Below are 25,193 nucleotides of genomic sequence, written 5' to 3' on the forward strand. Positions count from 1 at the left end.
ATTTCAAAGAGAACCTTTATAACAAATATTATCCAAGAAAACTTTATTCTTCTACATCCTAGATTAGACAAAGCTTAATCTGATAGTTTCATATCAAGCAGGCTACCTTCAGATTCTGGGATGTTAACTGGTTTGCTTGCTTTCTCTCGTCTCCATTGTTCTTTGTCACATCTTTCAGTTTAAATTTTCTTCTTTTTTAAATCCTTTTCATTAGACTTGTTCAACTCCAGCTGCTACTCACTGTTTCACCAGATAGCCAGTCATGATGTTATTTCATAGCAAAGAGGGGCCCCTGTGCTGTCCTCACAGAAGTCAACGGCAAAACTCCCACTCATAGCAGAAGAGATGAAATAATTGCTTTGATACATTTTAACTGAAACTCTTCGGACTCCCTGCCTCTATGCTGCTATGCCTTTGTTAACTTTCTACTTGTCCACTTGTCAAAATACTTCAAGAAATTAAGTTTTCTTTCTTCTCTTCTCCTCTCCTTTTTCCCTTGGAACCAACAAACATATTCCTTTGCTTTTCTTTAAAAATGTAATATTACATTTCTTACCATCCATGCTGTGACAAAATCCCCCATCCAAGTCCCAACTGCAGCTACCTTCATAAAATTTTCATTCCTGATGCCCATGAAGTCTGTTATAATGTATGCACTGTGGAAACAAGAACACAGACTGTAAGCTATACACGTTTGCTTAATTCACTTATAAAGAACTTGCTTTAGTGACAAAATTTATGATTAGCTGTGAAAGATTTCCCATTTCTTTTATAACGATTTTTTTCTGCTAGATCTTAGTCTTGACATTGAACTGAACCAGGATGGGTCAATTCCAATTAGAAATGGAAATGTGAATCTGATTTTACAGCCCATGTCTCTTTTGAAAATGCTAAAATAATGGTACGCAAAGGCTTTAGAATTATGTAAGGCTTCTGGAAATATAAACTATTTTACACTTTTTACCTCTTCCTTTGTAAAGATAGAATTGTAACATTCTCAGAATCGGTGACTTTGCAAAATCTTTATGAAGAAACCCAAAAATCTTTAAGTTCTCTTTAAAAAGATAATTGGGCCACCTGACTTTACCAGTTATACGACCACATGTTTTTTTAACACAACAGTGTGAGCAAGCTTTGCAAAAATTCAGTGGGATGTTGCTGTTTCTTGATTTATACAATGTATTTTCATAGATATATTTTACTGAAATCTAAAAGAAGCATTTTGATTCTTTTTAAATAATTTAACAGATAGGATTTAAAGCCTCACACAATAATTTTACCTCTACTTTAAAGTTCATAAAGGTGCTATAAGGGCAACTAAGAAAATAAAGTTACACGTGCTGGATTAAAACCTTTGTGGAAAAGATCATATTTTTAATACACTCACATCCTTTGCTAGAATTCTTTTATAGTGATTAAGAAGAGATGTCTCTCCTCAAGAACTAACACATCATATAGTATGGCAATTATATTTTGACTTCCCAGGTGATAGCTTTGTTTTCAAGTACCTGTAAACATTTTTTGGTTAATGTTATGCCTATTTAAGGCGTAACAAGTGTTATGCCTCTGTGCACAAGTGAGCCAGTTGCAAGTAACAACTTCTCTAAACATTGCTTTTTCCATTATTCAAATCTTACCATTACCATAACACCAAATGTTGCAATGTCTAGGAGCTAACAGATCATATCCCTGCAACTGGATCAGGGCAAGCTGATCCCACTTTCTGGGGCAGTCCTGTTAAAATCTAAATATTTGGTCAGGATAGAGGATCTTGCTAGTACAAATCCATGCACAGCACTGTATCACTTTTTAGACACAAGTTAGTATGTTCTAAAGTAGAATTATTAATGTCCTTGAAGAGTTTCATGACACATGTAAAATGGCATACCTTAATGGCTCTTTTCATTATACACATTGTGACCTTTCAGCTAATATGTCACTAACATATTAGCTGAAATGTGGTTTTTTTCATCTGTTGAACAGCATATGAATGCTAGCTCAGATTTTCTGCTGGAATTAAAAAAAACAACAGCACTTTTTTTCCCCAGCTATTGTTAATTCCATTCCATGTTGTTAATAAGATCATCAATATTCTAAATTCACTGTGTTGTAAATAAGGATGTAAGAGCACAAGACAGCCACCCTGGGTCGGCCTAAAGTCTCCCTCTTCCAACACCCTGTTTCCAAGCAAGGGCAGTAGCAGACACCTAGGGAAGACTGTGCAAACAGGCAAGCACGCTCCTCCCAGATATAATCTCCCAGCTTCTTTATAACTGGGAAACATTTGGAATTCCTTTTTTTCCTGCATCTTGGATATGCCATTCTTGTAGCACCTGTGAAGGCAAATAATTTTCAAGTCTGCATTTCTTAAGAAGGTGTCGCGTTAACAAAGAAGGCATGATAATATATGTCAGTTGTAAGGACTGACCCCCAGAAGCAAACCATATATTTATCTTTTTCATCAGTGTGAAACACATATGAAACCCTCACAGTTCTCACCTTTTTTATTCCCATTTGTCATATGCATTATACATTTCCATATGCATTATACATGATTACTGTTATACAGAAACTAAATGAACACTTGCACAACATTCCTGAAAAACAGGCCACTGGGGTAAGTCCTATAGCCCCATCGCATGCAGTGGGGCTGCCACAGCCACCCATGGCAGGCTGATGTATGCGTGATGGGTTATCCGAAAAGGCTGAGAGGTCACTGATCACTGAATGTAGGTATTAACAAGTAGAAGAGATATCAAACCAGACTTAAGCTATCTTTTTAATGGAAATTGGATTTCTCCATGTAGTCACTTGTTTTTATGCATGTTAAAAGTACCTGAAGGCTTCTAATAGGGTCAGATGAGCAGGATGCAGTACTTAAATACATAGAAAGGCCTTCAAAGCACCAAATAATCCTAAAAGTCCTTTTTTTAATTTGAAACAGACACATTTGAAACACGAAAGCATCCAAGAAGCCTAGTATAAATTGCGCATCACAGTCTATAAGTAATTAATGCCTAAATTAAATATGCAAATTGCCAGATCTTCGATTAGAGTTAAAATAGCATATTATTATAAAGACACTCTTAAGAACATAACCTGTGCATATTTTAAGTGCATTTACTAATTAAAATACAGCTACAACTTTTTATGGAATGGAAAATATTTTTAGCACTATCATTATTAGAGATAGCAATGAAATACACTGCTATTTTAACTGTTTTCTTAACTATTAGCATTACATCCTGTGATTTTATGCTCTCTGCAGTATTATTTCCTTTTCAACACACAAAAAGAAACTGACTTTTATAAAATATGTTTTTTTGGCTCCTAAAAATGAAAACCCCCTCCATTTTTAATTTCCAGGTTCCAGTAATTTTTAGGTTCTAAATATAAATGAGAGTAGCTGACATTTCCAAAAAAGCCATGCTTGCCTGATGACATTACCAGGATATTTATTTTAACAGTACCAAAAGTAAAATCAGTTCTATTGTGGAAAAATCCCTGCTTTTTTCTAGCTTTAGATACTGATTAGAAAAGTTTTCATGAATTAGTTACTCTGCTTCCTGGCTAGGATGTATGTCTGCACCTTGCAGGAGGGCTAATAGCTGCTGGGTTCCAGTTAACAGTCATGGTCAGCCCAGATTTCCTATAGCTTGTCAAAAGGCTTCTGTTTGCTTCTTCAGCTCTTCAGAAATGGACAGGATAAGCGTAAATAATTAAAGGCTGAGAAGCCAATACTTGTGAATGCAACAGATAAAGGACAAGTTTGTGACTGGGATTTGGGACAAACCCACTATTAACCTTCAACAGTAAGACTAGAAGCTGCAAAGCCAGGGAAATTGCTCTTTGCAGGCAAAAGTCCATGGAAGGACAGAATAGGACAAAACAGAGGAATCAAAAGACAAAAGAGACTTGAGACATTTAGTTCTATGACAGAGTCCAAAAAACCCTGTCATAAGGTGCTGGCTACATCCCTGTTGTTGCAACAGGGAGGTTAATAAGAGTGAGTCAGTAAGATGTACGAGCCCAAGGTACCTGACCACTTTTCTGGAGTTAGCAGCAGAGTGTGAACAGAACAGACACAGAGGGAAACAACAGCACTAGTGCAGAGAAATTGTTCAAAGGAACATGTCAGAGCATTTTTTTTTTTTTAAAGATGGATAACACTTTAGCAGCTGCTAAAATGATGAACAGTCTTAAAGCAAATGGAACATTTTTAATTTTAAGTTGGATAAAGAAATACAGGACACTGTGGTGCTGCCAACATTGTTCTAGGGACTGGAATAAAATTCATGACTGAAACTCAGTGCTGAGATGGTGTTTTCTTGACCATCACAGGAATCTAAAACTGGGACATAGCTTCAATTTAGACACTTAAATTTAAGCATAAGCCAGGGATCCAAACTCTCAATGGAGTCTAGTCAGAATAGTAGCTGCAGATTAGAGCATGATTCAGCCTTATACTACAGCAGCAATGCTGGGTCAAGGATTTGTTTGCCTTATGCTACTGCAGGGTGGCTAGCATGTCAAAACAGTATGTTCACATATCAAAAGGCATTGCTAAGCCTATGCGACTAAATAATTCCAGGTGCTGTGACATATCGTGGTCTCCAGAAAATAATCCAAAGAGACCTGGATTGCGGCGAATGAAGAGACGGGACGCAGGTTGATGCAAGCAAATGTCAATTTATTGTACAGAAGCACGAGTTTATATACACTTTCAGAAGCTGCACGTTTTAAACAGATTGGTTCTTGAAGCTAAGCATTGCATACTAGGCAATCCCTGATCGGTGGTTAACTACCATCAATTAACAGCAAGGTGTTACCTTTCCTTGGTGCCATCCATGGCGCCATCCGTCCCCCACTCCCCTGTGCTCTGTATCATGTTGTTGTCTAGACAAGCTCGAGCACATTCCCCTCAGCTAACTGATTGCCATGCATGGTCCTAGTTTCCAGCCCGCTCCTGCACTGGATCTCTTGTAAAGCCTGTGACATATCCGACAACCAAGATGCACGCACTGCAATGAGAGCACAAGACACTTTAAGGAGGTTTTAGTTGCCTTTTAACGCCATTTTAGCCACCTTGGTGCATCTTGACTACACTTTGTCTGGGTCTTTATATACTCTAGAGTATTTAAGGCACTGGGCCAGCACATAGCACGCAGGGCATGCTCTGTACAGTCTACAAGAACTGTACCCATAGAGTGCTTAAGGCTCTTTGAAAAGGAAGGGCGGCCTAGATATCTTTTACGTTAAGTGATAAAAAGTCTGTACATGATCTGCAGTCTGATACATGCTTTTCTGAGATGTTTTTTATTATCTGGCATTGCCCTTAAATAGCTGATTATATGGAACTCATCTTTCCTTGGTGCACCTGACAAAGTGAAATGCCTTAACAATGACCAGCAAGTGACAGCACGGGAGTTCATGCAGGCTGCAAAGACGTTTGTGTTTAGACATTGTGCTACGAGCTTCTATTACTCTTAATTTAGCAGAGAGAGTGTGAGAATAACTGAAAACATACATAAAAGACTGCAGATACAGTATACAGTCCTGATCCATATTTGTCACTCTAAAATGACAAAACAGCAAATAAGACACTTGGTAGCACTTTGCTCAGCTGAAAAGCTATCCTTTTACTGCTAGGAAGTGAAGTCAGAGTCACAGGGGACTGGAAGATGCACAGAGACAACAAGACCTGCTGTCCTATAAATTAGCATATCATAATGAGAATGGCATAATGCATAGCTACCTACAAACACTACAGAGAGCACAACATCTAATCACACAGTCCCTAACCATGCCCGGTGAACATTTCAGTGGTACAGATGAAACTTTTTCTTTGACACCAGAATAGAGAGAATTAAGAGCCACTGAGCCAGGGATTTCACTTGACGAGATGTCAAAGAGGTAACAGCCACAAGAGGCTCAGCAGGCTAATCTCCAAGACACAAGAAAACTAGGATGCAAAAAAGGCTTGGCCATAGCAGGACAGATCCATGGCACAGTGCAGACCACCTGAGACTGATGCTGTAACTGGGTACTGCTGGTTGGTAACTTATTTATACATGGGTTTTTGAAATCAAGGCACACAACTGTGATTCAGAAAACCTCTGCTTATCAGTCCACAGGCCTGAGGGCTGCCTAACTTACTCCGGGGACTTGGCTTTTAAAGCTCCCAGATCATTTAAAGTTCTGCTTTTAGGCATGCACAGGAGCAGTTCACTCTCGACAGGAATAAGCCATTTGGCTTCTAGCTCACAGCCTATGTTGATTGATACCCATAAAGCGGTTATTCCTCCACCCGGTTTGCCTGCGGAGCTCCATCTGTGAAGTGTTTTGCAAGCCTGCCTATAAGACAAGGCCCACTGAAAAATGCAGCAATTGCATTTACGTCTGTTAATGTAGAAGAGGTGTATGCACATAACTTAAATGGTAGGGAACACATGAGATCCAATCCTTATTCCAAGGGATACTGATTCAACCCCTTTCAAAGTTAGAGAATTGCATCTCTATCACTCACAATAAGAAAAGGTGACAACCAACTCCTATTAGGACAGTAGTTTTCTGTATATGGCACTCTCCAAGAGGAGAAGAAATGTGTGTTTCAGCCTCCTTTAGGTGAGGGGTAACAGAATTAGTGATTAGATCACAAGTACAGTCCTAATTAAGGTGCTTCAAGCAAGTTGGAACAATTTAAAATATATTTCTGTCCTTAATATAGCTTCTTTATTGGAAACAGTAGGAGTTGTTTGCTTCTTGTGTGGGGTTTTGTGGATTCTATGCCAACAACCGTCAAGCACTTCATTCCCAAAAGAGTCTGGACCTCTCATTAGGGACCAGGTAGCATTCATACAGATTAACTTTTGCCTAATGATGCTAGTCTTCCTAGGCTGTCTTCATAATCAACGATTTTGGCAGCAAAGCAGGGCATTAATTTAGATGATTTTCATGCATAGCATCACTAAGGACCAAGAGCTTACTTCTAAAGAATTTGCTAGAAGTAACTCATAATGGCAGGGCTACTGCCAGGGGATGTGAGAGTCTGCATCTCTGCTGGGAAAATCTTAGGGATCTGCAAATTCAAAAGTGCTAAGGACCTCCACTAGGGGAGGAATGCAGCCTCTCCAGGCAAAAACTAAACTTCAGTGAGTGCTGGCGCATACCACCAGCAAGTTTAAATGACAGGATTTGCTACATTTTATGTTAAACCTTAAATGACATCAAAACAAATCAAAACCAAACAGTGGCTGAGTTGGGAATTGAACCCAGATTTCTCCCCTCACAGATGAGCAACTTTCTCCATCATTTTCTGTGTTGATGAAAATGCTGTATTAACCCTACAGACTCCACTACAAAATACTTCCTATAGACAGCATAGTCTGGGAAAAAGGCATAGAAGGTGCCTGCCTGATGAAAGAATTCAACAAATAAATTTGAAAAATCAATTATATCCGTGAGTTATCTTTTCAAAATTTTCCAGGATTTTTGCTGTTGTTATGCGATATGTATTACCAGATGCATGTTCTGTTTAGTCAGGCAAAAGAAAAACAAAAGCAGCAGAGCGCAGTTATCTTCCTGCAGCAAGATTACATGACGCAGCCAAGGACAGGCTACTCGAAATACCTCTAATGCTATTATGCTAGTAGATGAAAGCTCACCTAAATATCCACAGCACCACCTTACCAGCCCCCACCACACACTCACACCAACACAGGCACTGCAGCTGTTTATATGTAGATGTTTATGCTTCCACTTAAACTCTATAACCACTGCATAAGTTGCTTTTACTGAAGCAATGAAATAAAGGGTTGCCTCTTACATGCCTGTTTGATAGTACAGGTAAGGTTTACAATATTTACTTTCTGCTAAGTGAATTGTTTATTAAAAATTGTTTTAGCAGACAATCAAATTAAGAGAATTGTGACAAGTTAAGAGAACCATGTCACTTTATAGCATCTCTCTTAACAGGCTAGTAAAATTCTGCAATTAATCCATAAGACTGTAGTAGAAGGTGGTATGTTACATGCCTTATTTAATTCACTCCATTTGCCTACATACTATGATATCAAAAGTTTTACAGTAAAATTTCCAAAATGCTAGCACAGGTATCCAGGATCACAAATAGAACAAGTGCCTTGAGCATACCCATTTTGAGGGTTTGAAGAAGGTCTTAACTCATCATACTGTAACACTGCAGACATACAAGTTTGTAGTCTCAGCCCTTGGTGCATGCATCCTGAGAAGGATAACTAGCACTGATTTTCAGCAAGTTGCTAAACAGCAAGCTAAATTATACACACGTACACTGAAGAAAAACGTATGTTCAGAGTTCCTAAAATTTAGAAAATGTTGTCAACTGCTTTTTGGGTTTGGGGTTTTTTTTGTTTTCCATCTAGTATTTTGTTAGATGTTGTAGGTTTGCTTCTCTTACAACACAGATAATTTTTTTGATGACATTTAAAAATAGCTACTAAAAACTGAAAATAAAAAATTTGAAAGTAATGTTAACAGAAACTAAGGAATATAACAGGCAATGTGTTTGGGTGAGTTAGGCTAGTAATTTAGCAAGAGAGGTGCACAGTAAAATATTTTCTTTTAAATAAATATTTGCTTTGGTTTTAAGTGTGGTGAGATACTGGTAAGAATGACTTTGAACAACGCTGCACTGGCCGAACAATTCACAATGGGATGTGGCTTACACGTACCCATTCCCAGCACTGACATTTCAGTACAGCTAAGAAGGGGTAATGACAGATGTGCAGCAATATTCTCAGCACTGGCAGTTGCAAGAAAAAAATATGATTAATTTAAAAAAGAGAAAAGAAAATTGTTCATATCATTGCCAGAACATATACAAAATTAAATTATGTAGTTGGAACCTTACCACTTTGAGGGCTTTGATAACATTTAAAACTTGTGAATTCCAGCAAAAGCTTTCTACTTTCTATCCATTTCAGTTTTAGGGATGGCAGAGACGTTTCAAAGCATTTTTATAATGCTGAATAAACTAGTAACTGCAGTATTATTGCTATTCAGAAAGGGGAAAATAGAACAATTTGCAACTGGTATAAAACACTGAATGGACTCAGCTTGTAAGTGGCAGCCAAAGTGGGAAAGCAAAAACAGAAATGTAACTTAACAAATTTTAGTAGAAACTTGTAAAGTTGCATTATCTGCTAGTACTTACATATTAATCATTCTTTAACTTATTAAACTTCCCTGAACCATTGATAAACAGAATTTTTAATAAATCAAAACAATGAAATGCCAGAAATCCACAAACAACATGTCATTAGTTAATGAATTGGAACTGAGGGAACAAAGAAATGCCAGCAAAGGATCTCTACTGACAGATTCTTAGCAATCATAACAGAAAAGAATTTGAGCTGGCTCTGGAAAAAATTGTAAGCCCATAATGTAAAATAAAATTTTAATAAATATAAACAATTCTTATGACTTTACTCTTAATTTTTTTTTAATAGATTTATTTTCCTTGTTTAATGACAATATTTCAGAGCTTTATAAAGACTAATACAAGTTTGAAGTTCAAGGGTCTACTGTAGTGATTGGGTGAAGCCAGGACTATGTGATTTTTTTTCAACACTTTATTTTCAGGAACCACCAACACCCAGCAGCTGAATGACAAGTGGCCAAAGGATTGTCTTTTCAGCATGGACCAGGAGACTTCTACTGTTTTGCATAACACTGGAAAACACAGCAAGAACCCATATATTTTTTACTTCAATGAGGTGAGATGCTTCAATACAGCAAATGTTGGACCAGTATTTTGAACCTCTTAGATGAAGTCTGAATTTGAGAAGTAATTAGAAATACAGATGAATGCAGCCTGCACACGGATGCCCATTTTTAAAGCAGTGGAGAATATGACTCACCTTAAAATTTGTATCGAAGTATGTAAATGCATGCTGGAGAAGTGTAATTGCTGCTAAATAGGCTAAAATGATTTGTTTGGGTTTTTTTTCTTACTACATGAGTACAGTGTGATAAGTTTTAATTTTGACATTTTTGTTTCCAGGATTTTGCTGCAGGGACATGTCAGAGCATCTGAAGCAAAGAAAACATCCTCTATAGGCCAAAAGGTGATTTCCCTGACATACAGGCTTTAAATGCTACTTTAAAATTCATTCACATTAACTTTTATGTAAGATATGAAGAATTCGATTTGGCTTGTCTGCTTGTACTGCCATAGAATGACTATGTAGATCCTGTAATGACTATTTTATATTATCCAAACAAATCTGGGACTTTGTATCATGATTGTTCAAATTGTAGAAAGTACTGCAGAAGTGTCAAGTTTGTAAAACAGGTGATTCAACCAAAGTGATTTTTTTTAAAGTAACTATTTCTGTGAATTATTGTCAATAATGATAAATAATATTCAAAATTAACAAGTCAGGAACAAGACCAGTTGGTGATAACATCTGATACTGAATGGATGGATGGTGGGGCAGAGTCCTGCCACCTTGCATTGCAGTAGTATAAGTTTAATAAAAAAGAAAACTGGCTAAGTAATACCTGCCTTGGAGCTTGTGGGATGTTTGCTGAATAAGGACTTCATGGAAGTTTGAGACTTAGATGAAGAATTCTTAAGTATTAGATTATTAACAGATCCATTAAATAAGTGATTAGTAATATTTAAATAAAGCATGTAAAATCACAGAAAACAAATAGGTTGGAAGGAAACTCAAGGGATGAACTCATCCAACACCTCATACTACATAGGGCTAAGTGGCATTAGATCAGATTGCCTAAGGCCTTATTTATGGTTATTAAGTTACATTTATTTAAACTTATCTATTTATACCTAATTCCTTTACCAAAAGAACAGTTAACATTACTTAATTTTTGTCTGAACAAGGTTTAAAAGGGCACTTTACCACTGATTGTTCTGGGTTTCTAGTTCAGGTGGTATCTTCCGATTATGCCAAGATCTCATCCATTCAGCTCAATGCTAAAGCAGCCAAGGATTTAGCACACAATACTTCTATGCAAACAGCCAAGATTTTCCTCTTCCTATCCTGTTACTAGAGTTCAATAAAATACAGTATATGCTGCTATACATCACCCCACACAGTTTGAAGAAGGAAGACAACAATTCATTTTTAACTCCACATCATTACATAGTTTAGTATTTGTTAAATATCCTCCACAATATAAGACAAATGTTAATTATTTTATATTAATATGAAGAATACAGAAGTTAGCCATACACACAGGCATATATTGCTTATGTAGAACATAAGCTAATCTTTTTGGCGTTGAGAAACTGAAAAATCAAAACACTAAGAGTAAAGTTAAATTAAAATACAAACTGTTTCCTGTAGCATCTTTGTATTGTGTATAGGCAAAGCGGGAAAAGAAGTGGAGCAAAGGCCCTTGGAGAATCTCTGCTCAGATGGTCCTTCACAAATATTGATGGCTCTCACACAGACTCCGTGGATTCCACCAGTGGGTGCTGATGCCAAGTTACTGAACGCTGAATTTGACAAGGGCCATAGAGAGACCATCAATCAGCCAAAACCAGAGAAAACCACATGCAACAGGGGAAACAGAATATGAGAAAGTAATTAAGAGGAGGAAGGAGGGCAGGAGATCCAGGAAACTGGAATGGCAAAGTTGATGGAAGGGAAATGACAAGCTGAGTATACATAGAAACGCAGAAATACATTTCAAGTACAAAAAAAAAAAAATGAAAAGAAAGAAAGGCCAGAGCCCAGAATGGAATGGATGTGGTCACAATCCTATTTGAGGATTTTAGAAAAAGTGTTTAGATTCAGCTGTATTTTGCTAGTCCTTTTGTAAAGGCCCAACTGTCTAGAATCTCAGCATTGCAGAGCAAATCTCATTGCAAGAAGAAAAAGAGAAGTGAGAGATGCTTCCTTCCTTGAAAAGTACTCAGTTAAAACCTTAATTTTCAAACAAAGGAATAGGTCAAGTTTTCTATGTTATTTTAGTGCTTATAGCTGCTTACAAATGCTTTGCTGTGTTAGAGTGTGGGCAGATAAAGGGAGACTGAAACTGCAGTTTGTTCAAGGAATCAAGAACATATACCAGCCCAGAAACCAGTATGCAATGGCACAAATAACTGCACAGGGGTCTTACGAAGATCGAAAATGGTATTAACATGTCAGCCTTACTAGGCTTTTCAAAGAACCATGCTGGCAGAAACAATTCAGCCAAAAAAACCTGACAGTTTATTCACATGGAGAACAGATACTACAACTTGATACAGCCACAAATGAGCCCTAAGAACTTTCTGAAGAACTTCCTCTGCAAATTGTTTTGAAATATTATCCGAGTTCTACAGTTTGCATACACATAGCCAATACTCTGTTGACAAATCAAAATGAAATAGGAAACTCTCTGGTGAGAAGAAATTCCTTTAAAGCTACAGGTGCAAAAGAACAGGAACTGTCTTTCTGTTATGTATGTTTGGTTTCTTATCTGCTGAAGATGACCAGTGTGTATCAGTCCCGTTGAAGTCTATAAAAGCAGACTGAGATACAGAAATTGTGGAGCTGTTAAGAAAAAGGGATTTACCATGCTCACAAGTACCTTTGAGAGAAATGGAAGGAAAACGTAGCATGACAAACTCAGGAGCTGGTCTGAGGATTTGGTTGTCGTCTCTCATAATGTAATAACAGCAGCAGATTGCAGAGCAGATGGAGAAGAACTAGACTTCAAGCAATGTACAAATTAACAAATTGAGGAGATTGCTTCTTTACTGTATTACTTGAGAACAGTATATAAGGAACAACTGGGTCTAGGGCCAGTCATCTGACAAGAGCTGGCATATAATCACGGCAAAGAATCTCACAAGGAAAATGCAGGGAAGACGACAGCCTGTTCTTCCACTCCTTGGCTGACAAAGCAAACACCTTTATCGTGACTGCTTGACCGTCCAATGGCTGATATACACTGAAAGAGTCCAACACTGGATCTGCTATACATTTGCTCCTATTGTACTAACCTCTACATTTTCTGGTCCTTACACTACTCAGAATTTTAAATAAGTTATCATTGAAATAAAGGGGAAAAATTGTCAGAAGCTGTTTGAGGATTTTATCTTCAAGACAACATAACTATTGCAGACTGTTTATTTTACAATACAGTCTTCTTTTAGTGAATTGAAAATGACTTATCAGAACACAGACACATCAAAACCACACACTGGAACTGTTTGCTCAGGCACTATCACTTGCAATATAACTTTAAGGCACACAAATGGAGAAGAGACACAAACTGTGGTGTGAACTGCATCCTCAAAGAAGATTCTCCTAATTTTTCCCAAGGACTAGCACATCACCAAACAATGGGGAGAGAGGTATACGCATGCATATTTGATACCCAGACACTAAACTTTGATAGTTTTGGCTATATTTTTAAGGTCAGTTAGTTACAAATACTGGGTTTCATCTCAACTACAGACTTAAAAAACAAAGCAAACTCAGTTTCAGCTACTAATTCTAGGATCGTCTAGAAAAGTCCACTTCTCTCTACAGTCAATGGAGAAAAATAAGCACCTTACAGATGTAAATAATCTGACTTAGACATCTGCACTGGGTCTGGCTGGAACGCAGTTAATTTTGTTTATAGCAGCTGTGTTTTAGATTTGTGACCAAAACAGTGTTAATAACAGACTAATGCTGCCTACAGAGGCTAACCTGCAAGAACATCTCCAAATAAGATGAACCATCTTTTGGAGTTTTCAGTTCAGCTAAATTTAGAAGTAGTTTGTTAACTTTAAACTTACTTTTGTTGGGTTCTTAAGCTATGAGATGACACAATATAGATTTGAGTTTTAATACTGGCATGGTTGAGATCATTAGACTGAAGGTCTAATGTCCATAAGATGTCTGTGCAACACAGACCTCAAACCGCAACTAAAACCAGTGAGATACTAAAGCTGAAATACGCACTTTGGGAAAATACCACTAACTGAAAAAAACTTACCTTTTATTTAGACATAAGGTTGAACAAGACATTTCCAAATAGTGTAAAAGATAACGTGATAAAACATTGCCAGTAAGAAGCCTTTACAAGAATGAGTAAACTGCAATTAAGATTTCGAAGTACTACTGTTAAATGATAACCTGATCCGGAAATAGTTTTATGCTGTCTGAAAGTTATCATCCACACGTTACAAGCTGAAGCAGAGTGTCATTAATAAGAATACCTCAAAATCTTTATATTGGATGCACACAAAGCTTCAGGAACAATGCCAATGTTTTTTACAGTAAGTATTTCCTTAGTTTACTTATTGATTATGTGAGAGATTTTGTAATGAAATTGATATTCTATATTGATGAGCAGAAGAAACAGAAGGTTGCTTAATGTCTCTGCAGAGCAATTATAAACCGTTCTCTCTGCTGCAGAATAGCCACTGCAAAAATTCTCCCTGCATTCTGAAACCAATTGAAGATGTGAGAATGGCTAGAAGTGCCTGCTCTGAAGCAGACAAGGCAGAATGTAATTCTTCTGTTAACAACCTATCTTTTAAGCCTTGTACATCAATATTCTGGTTTTTTTAAAGAAGATAAAAGATAATAAACAGCTCACTTCCAAGCAGTAATGGACACACCACTGTGAAGGTAGAAGGCAGTAAAATACTGTGAGACCTAATCAATAGAAACTACTGGATAGAGGTAGACTATGATTAAATTACCATATTTCAGGACTTTCTAATCCCATTTTTGTAATTAAAATTTAAATACAACTTTCTTCAAAAATTTATTATTTTCAAAATCAGTATTTCACTAGCTGTAAATCAGGTATCATGTCCACTTCATGTTTTTTCAAAAGTCTTTTTCAAATGTTTACACGTGAACCAGAAAGACTTGTATCAAAAGTCAGGTCATATCATTAAATCAGACATAATACTACACACCTCCTTTTGATGTATGTATTGGCTCTGGCTGGGATGGATTTAATTTTATAGCAGCCCATAAAGTGCTGTGCTTTGCATCTGTAGCCACAATGGTGCTGCTAACACACCAATGTTTCAGCTATTGCCGAGCAGCACTCACACAGCATCAGGGCTGCCTCTCCAACCCACCACCCAAAAGGCCTGTAGGCTGGAGATAAGCAAGAGGCTGAGAGGGGACACAGCCAGGATACCTGATCTAAACTGACCCAAGGGATATTCCATACTCTATGGTATCCTACTCAACAATAAATGGCAGAGGAGGAAGGAACATTCACGGTTACAGCGTTTTGTCTTCTGAAGCAACTGCTATGTATGCTGAGGTCCTGCCTCCCAGGAAGCTGCTGGACATCTGTGTGCCAGTGGCAACCAGGGAATAAATTTCTTCTCTTTAGCTTTGTTCCATGCATGGCTTTTTCTTTTCTTACTAAACTGCCTTTACCTCAACCCATGAGCTTGTCCATCTTATTTTCTTCTCCTGTCCTGCTGAGAAGAGAGCAAGAGAATGAGAGTGACTTGAGGGGAGTGTGTCTGGCAGCCAGCCAAGGTCATCCCTCCATAATGTTCATGCTGACTTTCTAGTAGCAAAACAGGTTCACAACCGATAGTACTCTGATTTCATTTTAATATTACTTTAAATATTACTAAAGCAACATTTCAAATATGAATCAATGTAAAACTTCTGGTAGGATTTTCAAAGATGTCCAGCACCTACATTCATCCTATTTAGCTCTTAATAACATACTGTTAAAATAAATACAATTAAGAGATTTCAAAAGAATAAGCGATCTTCATTTGCTAACATCACTTATTTAGAAAACCAATACCAACAGCTGTGTAAAATTCCATGTTCACATTTTGTTCAACTCACCTTAATCTAGATAGAAGTACTGCAATCCTATCTACAGACCAACCTTACATCATCCACTTTTGTCCACTCTCTGGGTTGTTTACAACATTTAGGTCTTCAGTTCAAAATCTACAATTGAGAAATCTCAACATTAATAGGACAACGCAGATGATCTATTAAAAACCTAAGAAGTATCCCCATGTCTGTGAGTTTATCTCCTGCAATGTTTAAAGAACCTTTTCTTATCTTCATCCGAAGCCTGGTCACTCAGTAGTCTGTCAAGTTTGTGAACTGAAATTCCATTTCTTGTTCTGTACTACAAATGAAACCAAAACCCTCTGCTAGGTAAGAGAAAAAAGAAGGGACTGTGACCATGTCTCTTTTAATTTACAGGCACACTGCATTATAGTGAGTCATCTTTTTAATTTCCCCAAATGCTGTATCTCAGAGCTGGCAGGAGATCTGCCTCTTACAGGAATCCAGTTCCACTGTTTCACATCCAGTTTTCACATTTCCTGTTATACTAGGGGGCGGTCATTTGCCAGCACTTAAAGCTGATGGCTTTTTACTCTTTTCTGTACTGACCAGAATTCAACTGTTCTACCGGTGATTCTTTATTCAAAATAAAAAAGCAGGCAAGTAACAGTGCAAAAGAATGAATTTTATGTATTTTCATATCATGGAAACATAGAACAAATATAGGTTGGGAAGAACCTTTGGAGATCACCTAATCTAAACTCTTGCTTGAAGAAGGGCTGATTTCAACCTGACCAGGTTGAGGGAAGCAGAGGATCTTTCCTCAAAAGAAGAGCACAGCCCAGACTGTTGCTAAAGTTCCAGACCTCCCCAAGGGTTGCAGGTAAGAGGCGAGGAGCAGCACGAAGGCTAGCTACCGTTACACTGAAGAGGCCACTTGGTGAAAAACTGCTTAGGGTTTCATAAGGACAACAGTATAAATATCCCATCCCTCTTTGGCAACTTGGATGACCCATTTCAGGAAGACTGACAGCAGCAATCACTCCAAAAGAAAAGTTTACTCCATGCTCTGCTGATTTAATTACTTTAAATGAGTTTCAACTGATCAGATTTGGAAAGACAAAGACAAACTGCTCATCTAAACTTGAAGTGAAAGTTGTCTTTTTTTGCCAGAAATAATTTTGCTTAGTAGCAAGGTTCTTTGTGATAGGCATTCTGAACCGATGAAAGTGTCACTCAGTTTTTGAAAATTTCAGATGAACTACATTCTTCTTGGCAGTAATCATGTTGTTACATAAAGAAAAACACAGTTCAAAGTAAAAAGAAATGAGTTAACTGGCTTTGGAGTGAAAAGCCTACTAAGTTTTCACATTAAACAAGGATTTACTACGAGAATGATAAAGAAACAGCTATACATTTGGATAGTTAAAAAGGCATGATCACTGGGCTGGCTTTGGTCTTTAACTGGACTGCTGAAAGAGAGAGGAATTAGAAAAGAGAAATATTTAAAAATTGCTATTTCCTTAAAGGAAAACAAGGCTTTGGTATTAATTCATCACATTGTAAGGAAGCTTTTCTAAGGCCAAGAGAACTCTCTTATAAGCAGATCACTCAGGAGTGAAAGAAACATGAGGAACATACAGGTCTCCTCCACAGGACAGTTGGATTCTGAATGTGCTGTGGATATGATACATGTCCATTACTTTTCCAACACACTGTTTCACCTCATTCTCTGTAATCTGTTGCAGGCTTGACAATGTCTGGCACAGCCCCATATCCATACTGCAACCAGTATGGCTGGCTGTAACAGCAAGTACAGTGTTGCCTTGTTATGCAAAAGTACCTGTGGGAAGACAGCATTAGCCATATGGCTTTTTTCTGACAGAAGAGTAACTTAGGGTTTGGAAAATAAGTACATGAACTCTGCTGGTATCATGCCTTCAGTCTGCAAGAAAAACAGAACAGAATTTTTCTGCGGGTTTTATATCCCTTTTCCTCCTGCCTTTTGTTTACCGCAGCCCTAACAGTTGGCTTGTCGTTACATGCATCTCTGTCTCCCAGGTAAGATTTAGCTATCAGCGCTTCCGTTTCTCACAAAATGTTATCTGACTACCGTGACGTAAAAATGCAACCTCAAATGAAAATTTATTTATAGAAAATACAGAAATAGAGCCTTTTTGCCTGAACAAGTGATGTTCATTAAACTTCACCTCTATAACAGTGTAATGCTTTATTTCTTTTCCATTATCTTTTAATTGCTGACTCTGGTATGTAGAATCTAGTTTCAGACCCTTTTTCCATCTGCTTAACATGAGAAGCAAATCTTTCTCTGTTGAAATCAGTGACTCAGTAATTACTGTTTACAGGGTTGACATTAAACCAGGTAAATGAGTAGCAAGGTTTTACCTAGTCACAACATAGAAAATTGTTCTTTGAGTCAAACTGGAACTAAAGAAACCCCAAGTGATTTGGCCAGAGGCAAGGTATGAAACAGTTATGCTTTGGAAGCACTCCCTTATCAGGGATTTGTTTTCATTAAAAAAGATAGTGTTTCCCTTCTTACAAAAAATTTGTAGCAGAAGTGTCTCCTCATTAAACAAAAGCAAACAGTTTACTTCAAAACAACAAAGACAGAAAAAACTGCTTTTGGAATGGGACTGAGAAGTTGATCCTGTCTCTAAAACTGAATGGACTGCAGAGACACTCAGTAGTTTAACTCCTTTAATTCCTTCAAGAGAGTACCGTTTTCTTGATGCTGCCAGCAGTGCCGGTTTGGAACAAATGTTAGCTTTCGATATTCTCAGATGACCCCCAGGGCAGAGACTCGAAAGTGAAATGGCTTTTATGTTACCGGGAGCATTTGTTCCCACAGCTGGTGTGGGGATAAATTCCCCAAAAGATGAGAATGGGAAGTAATATACAATGACATGTTTGACAGGCCAAATTTGGAATGCTGACGCTTTTTTAATCTTCCAACAGTACAAATGCAAACTCATTCATTTGTTAAGAATTCCTGAATACTTTTTTTGAAACATTTTCAAATAATTATAAGCACTATGTCAGTTGAATAAAACATGTATGAAGTATAAGGCAAAAGCAGAGTCCATATTCCATATACTTCATTCTGAGGTGCCGGGGCTGCATTAAAGCAAAAAAATCTGACCTGATACAGAAGACACCAGCCAAAGACAAAAACAGTGATGGAAAAGTTTGTCATTGGTCTCTCTTCTCTCAGGCAGTGGAGGCACTACAGTGAGCTTCCTTACTGGAAAGAGATTTTTGCCACAACAGAAGCCTGCATTATTAATAGGTAGTTCTTTCAAGATCTGATTCCCATAGCTGCAGAAATAAATTTATGTTTAAGGCAGGCTGAGTAAGTGACTACTGTTTACTGGAATGAGAGCCATGAAACACTAGCGTGGCAAGTGCCAAGAAGAGAAGTGGTATTGAAAGAGAGGAATTCTTGTGTATTTGTAATTTCAGACTTTCTGTGGTCTCTAGTCTCACTCAGTCTATTCTTAATGGAGTGAAATTACTCATAGTTGGTAAGTTTATAACTGGAGAAAAAAAATGGTCATTCTTCTTGAGTTTTGCAGTACTATTTTCAGGCTCTGATTACTACTACTTTGCTGCTTATATAGCTTTGCCTTTACATGCATGCTGTCCATTTGAGCTGAATTTCTTTCCTATTTTAACTTTTAAATCATTTGCTTACAATGTTTTGACTAAAATATTTGATTTTCAATTTACAAGTAAGGCATGTGATTGTTAACAGGCTAGTTAGCTGTGAATTCACACATTTAAAGGGTATGAAGCATAGAACACAATAATCTGCTCTGATCTCCATAATCCAGGTCATGAAATTCTATATAGTAATTCTCAGCAGAAATGGACTCCTCCTAGAAGAGGCTAAATCCATTAGAAAGTCTTGATTTCAGTACTCTAAGCAAACATACAGAGAATATACACATCATCTAATTTTCCAATAGTTAATCCCACTGTGAAATATCTGCACTTTATTCCTACTCTGAATTTGTCCCAACTTTGTTTTCAGCTACTGCATCTTTTAAACTAAACACTCTATTACCAGAAATCTTATCTTCCATTTCAGTAATTAGAGGCTTCATTCAAGTTCCTCATGACCTACTCTTGTATAAACCAAACAGTCTCAAACCACAAAGCATGCTTTTTGTGCTTTGGGTTATTCTTAAGGTTTTGTGGGGTTTAATAAATTCTCATGAATTTTCACAAGGAATCTGTACAATGTTGTATTCATATACCCTTATTTTAGGGAGGACATTCCTTTTTAAATATCCACAGTCTAGTGCTAACTCATCAATTTTTAAAAAACTCATGTGAAATTCATTCTAGTATATATCATAACATTACACTTGTCACACACAAAATAAAAGCTAGCATTGCTTTATCAGGATTGCAGTAGCAAAAGGGTGTTTTGCTGCTACAAGTACTCATTTTTCAGCATGTTGATTCTATTGAAACCATCTACAGTGTTATTCAGGTACTGCACACATACCTGTGCAAGCACTTGCACCTCTGTAACACAGGTAAAAGCTGTAAAATAGAGGCTTGTGTTTGAATGGATCTGAGCTGTAAGGATTCATTGTTCTTAATGAGGAAAATCTAAGTTCTCCTCCTTAAATTTTTGCTTTTGGTTAATTCTTTTGATTAATTAATTTCTCTTATCAGAGGTAGGAGGAAGAAGAGTTTATGTGGGTTTTGTTATTAAAATTTGCTGCTAGTTTCTTATAGGATGAAGGAAAAAGCTGTACCTAACTCCTGAAACTGTGAAGAAAGTAAAGCACTTCTCTCTTCCCATTTTGTTTACATTCCTCCTTCTTTAAAGTCAACAGCAAAAAAAAAATAATACTATAGCTGACCTCAATCCCATCAAAATTGTTTGAGTGTGAAAAGCTGTATAGTAATTGCTGTAATGTGGATGAAAACATGAAGCCACCTGACTTCCCTGAAACAATTAGCTCTACAGTCCTTGCAAACTTTCTCCCCCTAACACAATCAAACTTCACAAAAGAAACAGTCGCAGAATAATCTGGGATGTGACTGTTCCTAATACATTTGCAAGTTCAATACACCCATATGCCTAACAAATGTTACCAAAGAATTCTCCCACATTTTGCACTGATTTTTAGAGTAATTTTTAAGACACATATAACCTGGATGTTTTGCTCCTTTCCGCAACCAGAAACCTCAAATATCCTCACTCAACCCAATTCAGTTTTATGGTTAAAAAAAATATCTGTTACAGTCATGAACTCATTAAACAGGAAAAGGAGGCTGAAAACTTGAAAACATTGAAGTTTTGGGGAACAAAGTGAAAATATTCCTTAAAGGTCAGTGCTGGAATAACAGACCGAAACTAAAAGAGGTTAGCCTAATAGATTGTTAATTTCCCAGACCAAACTGCCATTTTAGTCAAAAGTAATATGGGCTCTGCAGGTGGGGGCAACAGTTTCACCACAGTGGAACACCAGTCTGCGACACTTCTAGCCCCCATTGCAGAATTTTTGAGAATCTAAGGTCCTGAAGGTAGAAGTGTGAAGTAGCGAAGTGAAGCTGCCTCTGAGAATGTAGGTGGTGTAAACCAACACGCTTTGGATTAAAACAAATGCTTCTTACTAAAGCAGATCAGGATTTGACCTTTGATTGGAGAGGAGCTTCCTAAAAACCAAGCTCTTCCAACAGGAGGAGAAACTCACAGTGGCAATACAAACATTAATGGAAAAGAATATTTAAAGCAGCATAAAATAGATTCACCAGAGTCCAAACAGCAAACGCAAATACTAGTAGCAGATACTATTATTACTGGTTTTCAGAGCCTTGACTTTTTATTTCATTTGTTTACAGGTTCTAGAAACAAACATGCTTAAGATCTGCTATTCATTAACTCTTGTCCTGAGATTCAGCTCTGCCTGCCTTAGCATTCTCAGTCTTAAGCAATATAAAGATGACTCACATGGTATTCTAAAAGAGACTCCACACTAAGGATGGATTTGTAAAGTTCAACCAAACTGGTGCAAGCACACATTTAAATACCTGAATAATGTTCAAGCTTACATTCACACATCAACGTCAGTGAGCCATTCTGAGCCTGATTTTCTCTTTCTGGAAACAAGACCATATCACTCCTGTTCAACAGCATTGGTCTGTCCCCTCTTCCTGACATTTTTTTAACAATCTTCTTTAATGGTGGTAATTACAGTGCAGTTTCATTCCTTTTACAATTCTAAATATTAAATTGTTTTAATAAACACAAATTAATACAGGTAGATACAAAAATCATGCACTTCTGTAGAGACATTTAAGTTCATTTCAGACTGATATAAACCAGACAGGCTTTTGTTATAAGATTCTTGGACAGAAAGACTATTATGAATCAAAATGAATATTTCTTAAAGTCTCAAATAAGAACACAAGTTTCTCTAAGCCAGTGTTATACAGAACTCGCACTGTTCATGTGCCAGTAGGACTGCAACCTTAGCCATATACAGCCAAATTCATCAGAAAAGAATTCTGTAAATTATGTTTTTCACCACATAAATAGTACTTTAAAATGAAAGATTGCTTAACACAGTAACTGTATAGTTTAGTATTTAACATCAACAACACTTAAAGTGGTTTGCATAATGGGTTCTTAACTGCATTACACTGCAATAAAATAAGCCTAAAATATTGCTATGTTATTCATTAATTTATTCTGACAGGATTTTATTAATCGAATTGCAAGGCATCATGTTACTAATCTGCTAGGCTTCCCTAAAATAACCTGCTCGATGAGATTAGGGATTTATGTGTATAGTCTGTCAGAGGGCTTGTATCTTGGATTCATTCCAGCCCTGAAATAGGTCTTATTGGGAATCATTTACTTTCAAACTGGTAATAGTCAATAATTCCAGAAGCTCAATTTAACAGCTTCAAACCAATGTAATCATACAAATAAAATCAAAGTTCAAGATGCTTTTTAGAACTATAAGGTTACAGGATTCAAGAATATTAAAGATTCAGTTTCCTCCACAACAAAACCTAAGTTCAAGAATTAAGTATTAGTGTCTCCTATGATCACAAATTGCTTAGAAGAATACCTAAGGGACAGACAGGGAGTTCACAATCTCAGATATGTTTTATGATTTTTTGAAATTCTCAACTAACTATCTTTTTAACTGTGCTCTAACCTTTGTGTTTTAGAAACCTACACTCAATATCTTAACAAAACCATAATTTATCTGAATAAAAAAATATCCCAGGAACTACGGTATTACCATGGGTTTATTAATTACAATCAAGAACAAGTACTGAGATGAAATGATGCAGCAGGGTTCCGCTAAAACGGTATGTTCAAGTACAAGATGCAGCATGTAAGGAGTGGAACACATGACTGGCCCCTGCATTCATATGGCTACCAGAGAGAGAGGGAGAATTTAGGTATTTTACTAGCAATTAGGTACTGAAATATCTTTTTTTGGATTGGTTATAAATTCTGCTGCATCCTGGCTGCTGTAGTCTGGCACAGCAGAACACTTACCTTCAGGTATATTAGTAAAGCTACTGATGTCAGAAAGTGTGCACTTAAATTAAGCATGTTGCTAAGTGGTTTGCTGAACAAGAGTAACTGGTTCAGCTAAGGAAAGCCGCATAGTTCCTTGCATTCACAGATTTAAACAACTCATAGTCTCATCTCAACTGGCCCTCCTTTGAGTGGATTCCTTACATTTTCAGGGTCATGTAAGCTGAAAATAAACAGCACAGTCAATTTGAATAAAAAGGGGTAAGGCTGAATACAAGCACAGTTCTAAAAGCTTTTACCTAATCAGTCACATAACTAAACTACCCATTTCTGGGCCACCAAAGAATAAAAAAAAATGCAAAATTCAGAATATCAGTGCAAGTTTATAACCAGTTTTGAGTACCTACTTTCAAAATTAATTCATGAAATAGACCAGTAAGTAAATGTACTGGGTTTGGCTGGGGTAGAGTTAATATTCTTCATAGTACCTAGTACAGGGTTATCCTTAGGATTCGTGCTGAGAGTGGTGTTGATGATAACACAGGGATGTTTTAGTTCCTGCTGAGTAGTGCTCACACAGAGCCAAGGCCATATCCGCCTCTCACACACACCCCTACCCACCCCCCAGCAAGCAGGCTGGGGGTAGGAAAGAAGCTGGGAGGGGGCACAGGTGGGACAGCTGACCCCATGAGACCACAGGGATATTCCATATGCTCAGCCTGTAAAGCTGGAGGAAGAAGGAAGTGAGGGACATTCGGAGCTATGGTGTTTTGTCTTCCCAAGTAACCATTACACATGATGGAGCCCTGCTCTCCTGGAGATGGCTGAACACCTGCCGGCCCATGGGAAGTGGTGAATGAATTACTTGTTTTGCTTTACCTATTAAACTGTCCTTACCTCAAACCACGAGTTTTCTCACTTTTACCCTTCCAGTTCTCTTCCTCATCGCATCAAGAGGAGAGTAAGTGAGCAGCTGCATGGGGTTTAGTTGCCAGCTGAGGTTACACTATGACTAAATGCAAGAGATCACCATGAAACACTATCTATTCCTGGTTTATTCACTACCAAAAGCAGACGTCAACTATTAAATAAATAGTTAAGTATAGCTGCAATTCTATTTGGAATTGCCAGTTTCAAAACAAAACTCCACTTTATTCATTGAATCAGATATGTGCTTTTCACTTAAATGAACTACAGCTACATGTTAGCTTTATGATTCAAACTGAAGAGCAAAAAGAACATCAAGTATTTGACTAAATCTGAAACTCTGCACAAGATTATGGAATGTTGTAAATAGGTGTGAGCTCATTGGTATCGGTCGGACTGCATTGATTTACATTCACTGATGAGCTGACCCTACCTTGCACATTTATCTCATTTCATTTCATTAAGATACATTAATGATAGTGATTATCCAGAAAGGAAATAAAGTAAGAATCTCAAGATGAGATAGATGATAGTCATTAACAGTGCATATTAACTTGTTGTTAAATTGCATAGAGATTGATTTCACCAAATACTAATACTTAAGAAAACTGCTGTAAAAAAAAGAATGAAATGTCTACAAATTTGTGCCCATTTACATGTTTGAACTCGCTTCAATGAAACACCATCAGTGAAGTACTTAAGGGCACATTTAACATATTCCTCACAGTTCAGAATTAAACACACACTTCTGAGCTTTTTTGACTCAGGCAAAAACAACAGACAAGTTACTGCGTTTTTATTTCCCCCCTTTTGTAGTAATTTACAGTAACTGGCACCATGTACAAATTTCTGTCTGTTATTAATACATAAGTGTGGGGAAAAGGATCTGATTCCCTTATATTTCCGTTCCTGAATCTTTACACCTTTTATTTACTTGTTTCCTGTGATCT

The 25,193-nt window shown here is 37.2% G+C and overlaps 1 protein-coding gene and 1 long non-coding RNA gene across 4 annotated transcripts in view; one reads left to right on the forward strand and one right to left on the reverse strand.

The window, feature by feature from the left end:
* TMEM117 (transmembrane protein 117) overlaps nucleotides 1-25,193 on the reverse strand; it is a 235,168-nt gene that overhangs the window by 124,371 nt on the left and 85,604 nt on the right. For both annotated transcript variants that reach the window (XM_056342162.1, XM_056342161.1), the window contains exon 4: nucleotides 557-656. In XM_056342162.1, coding sequence (XP_056198137.1) covers nucleotides 557-656 — 100 coding nt within the window. The remainder of the gene's footprint in view (nucleotides 1-556; nucleotides 657-25,193) is intronic.
* On the forward strand, nucleotides 7,708-17,900 carry LOC130150869 (uncharacterized). 2 transcript variants are annotated; one of them, XR_008822410.1, is made up of 4 exons: nucleotides 7,708-7,845; nucleotides 9,622-9,755; nucleotides 10,043-10,106; nucleotides 11,372-17,900. It is a non-coding gene; the product is annotated as an uncharacterized LOC130150869 (long non-coding RNA). The 2 variants fall into 2 exon arrangements; XR_008822409.1 differs by lacking the exon at nucleotides 11,372-17,900 and having other exon boundaries at nucleotides 10,043-10,494.

This window comes from Falco biarmicus, chromosome 5, assembly GCF_023638135.1.
Source record: "Falco biarmicus isolate bFalBia1 chromosome 5, bFalBia1.pri, whole genome shotgun sequence".
Lineage (NCBI taxonomy): Eukaryota > Metazoa > Chordata > Aves > Falconiformes > Falconidae > Falco > Falco biarmicus.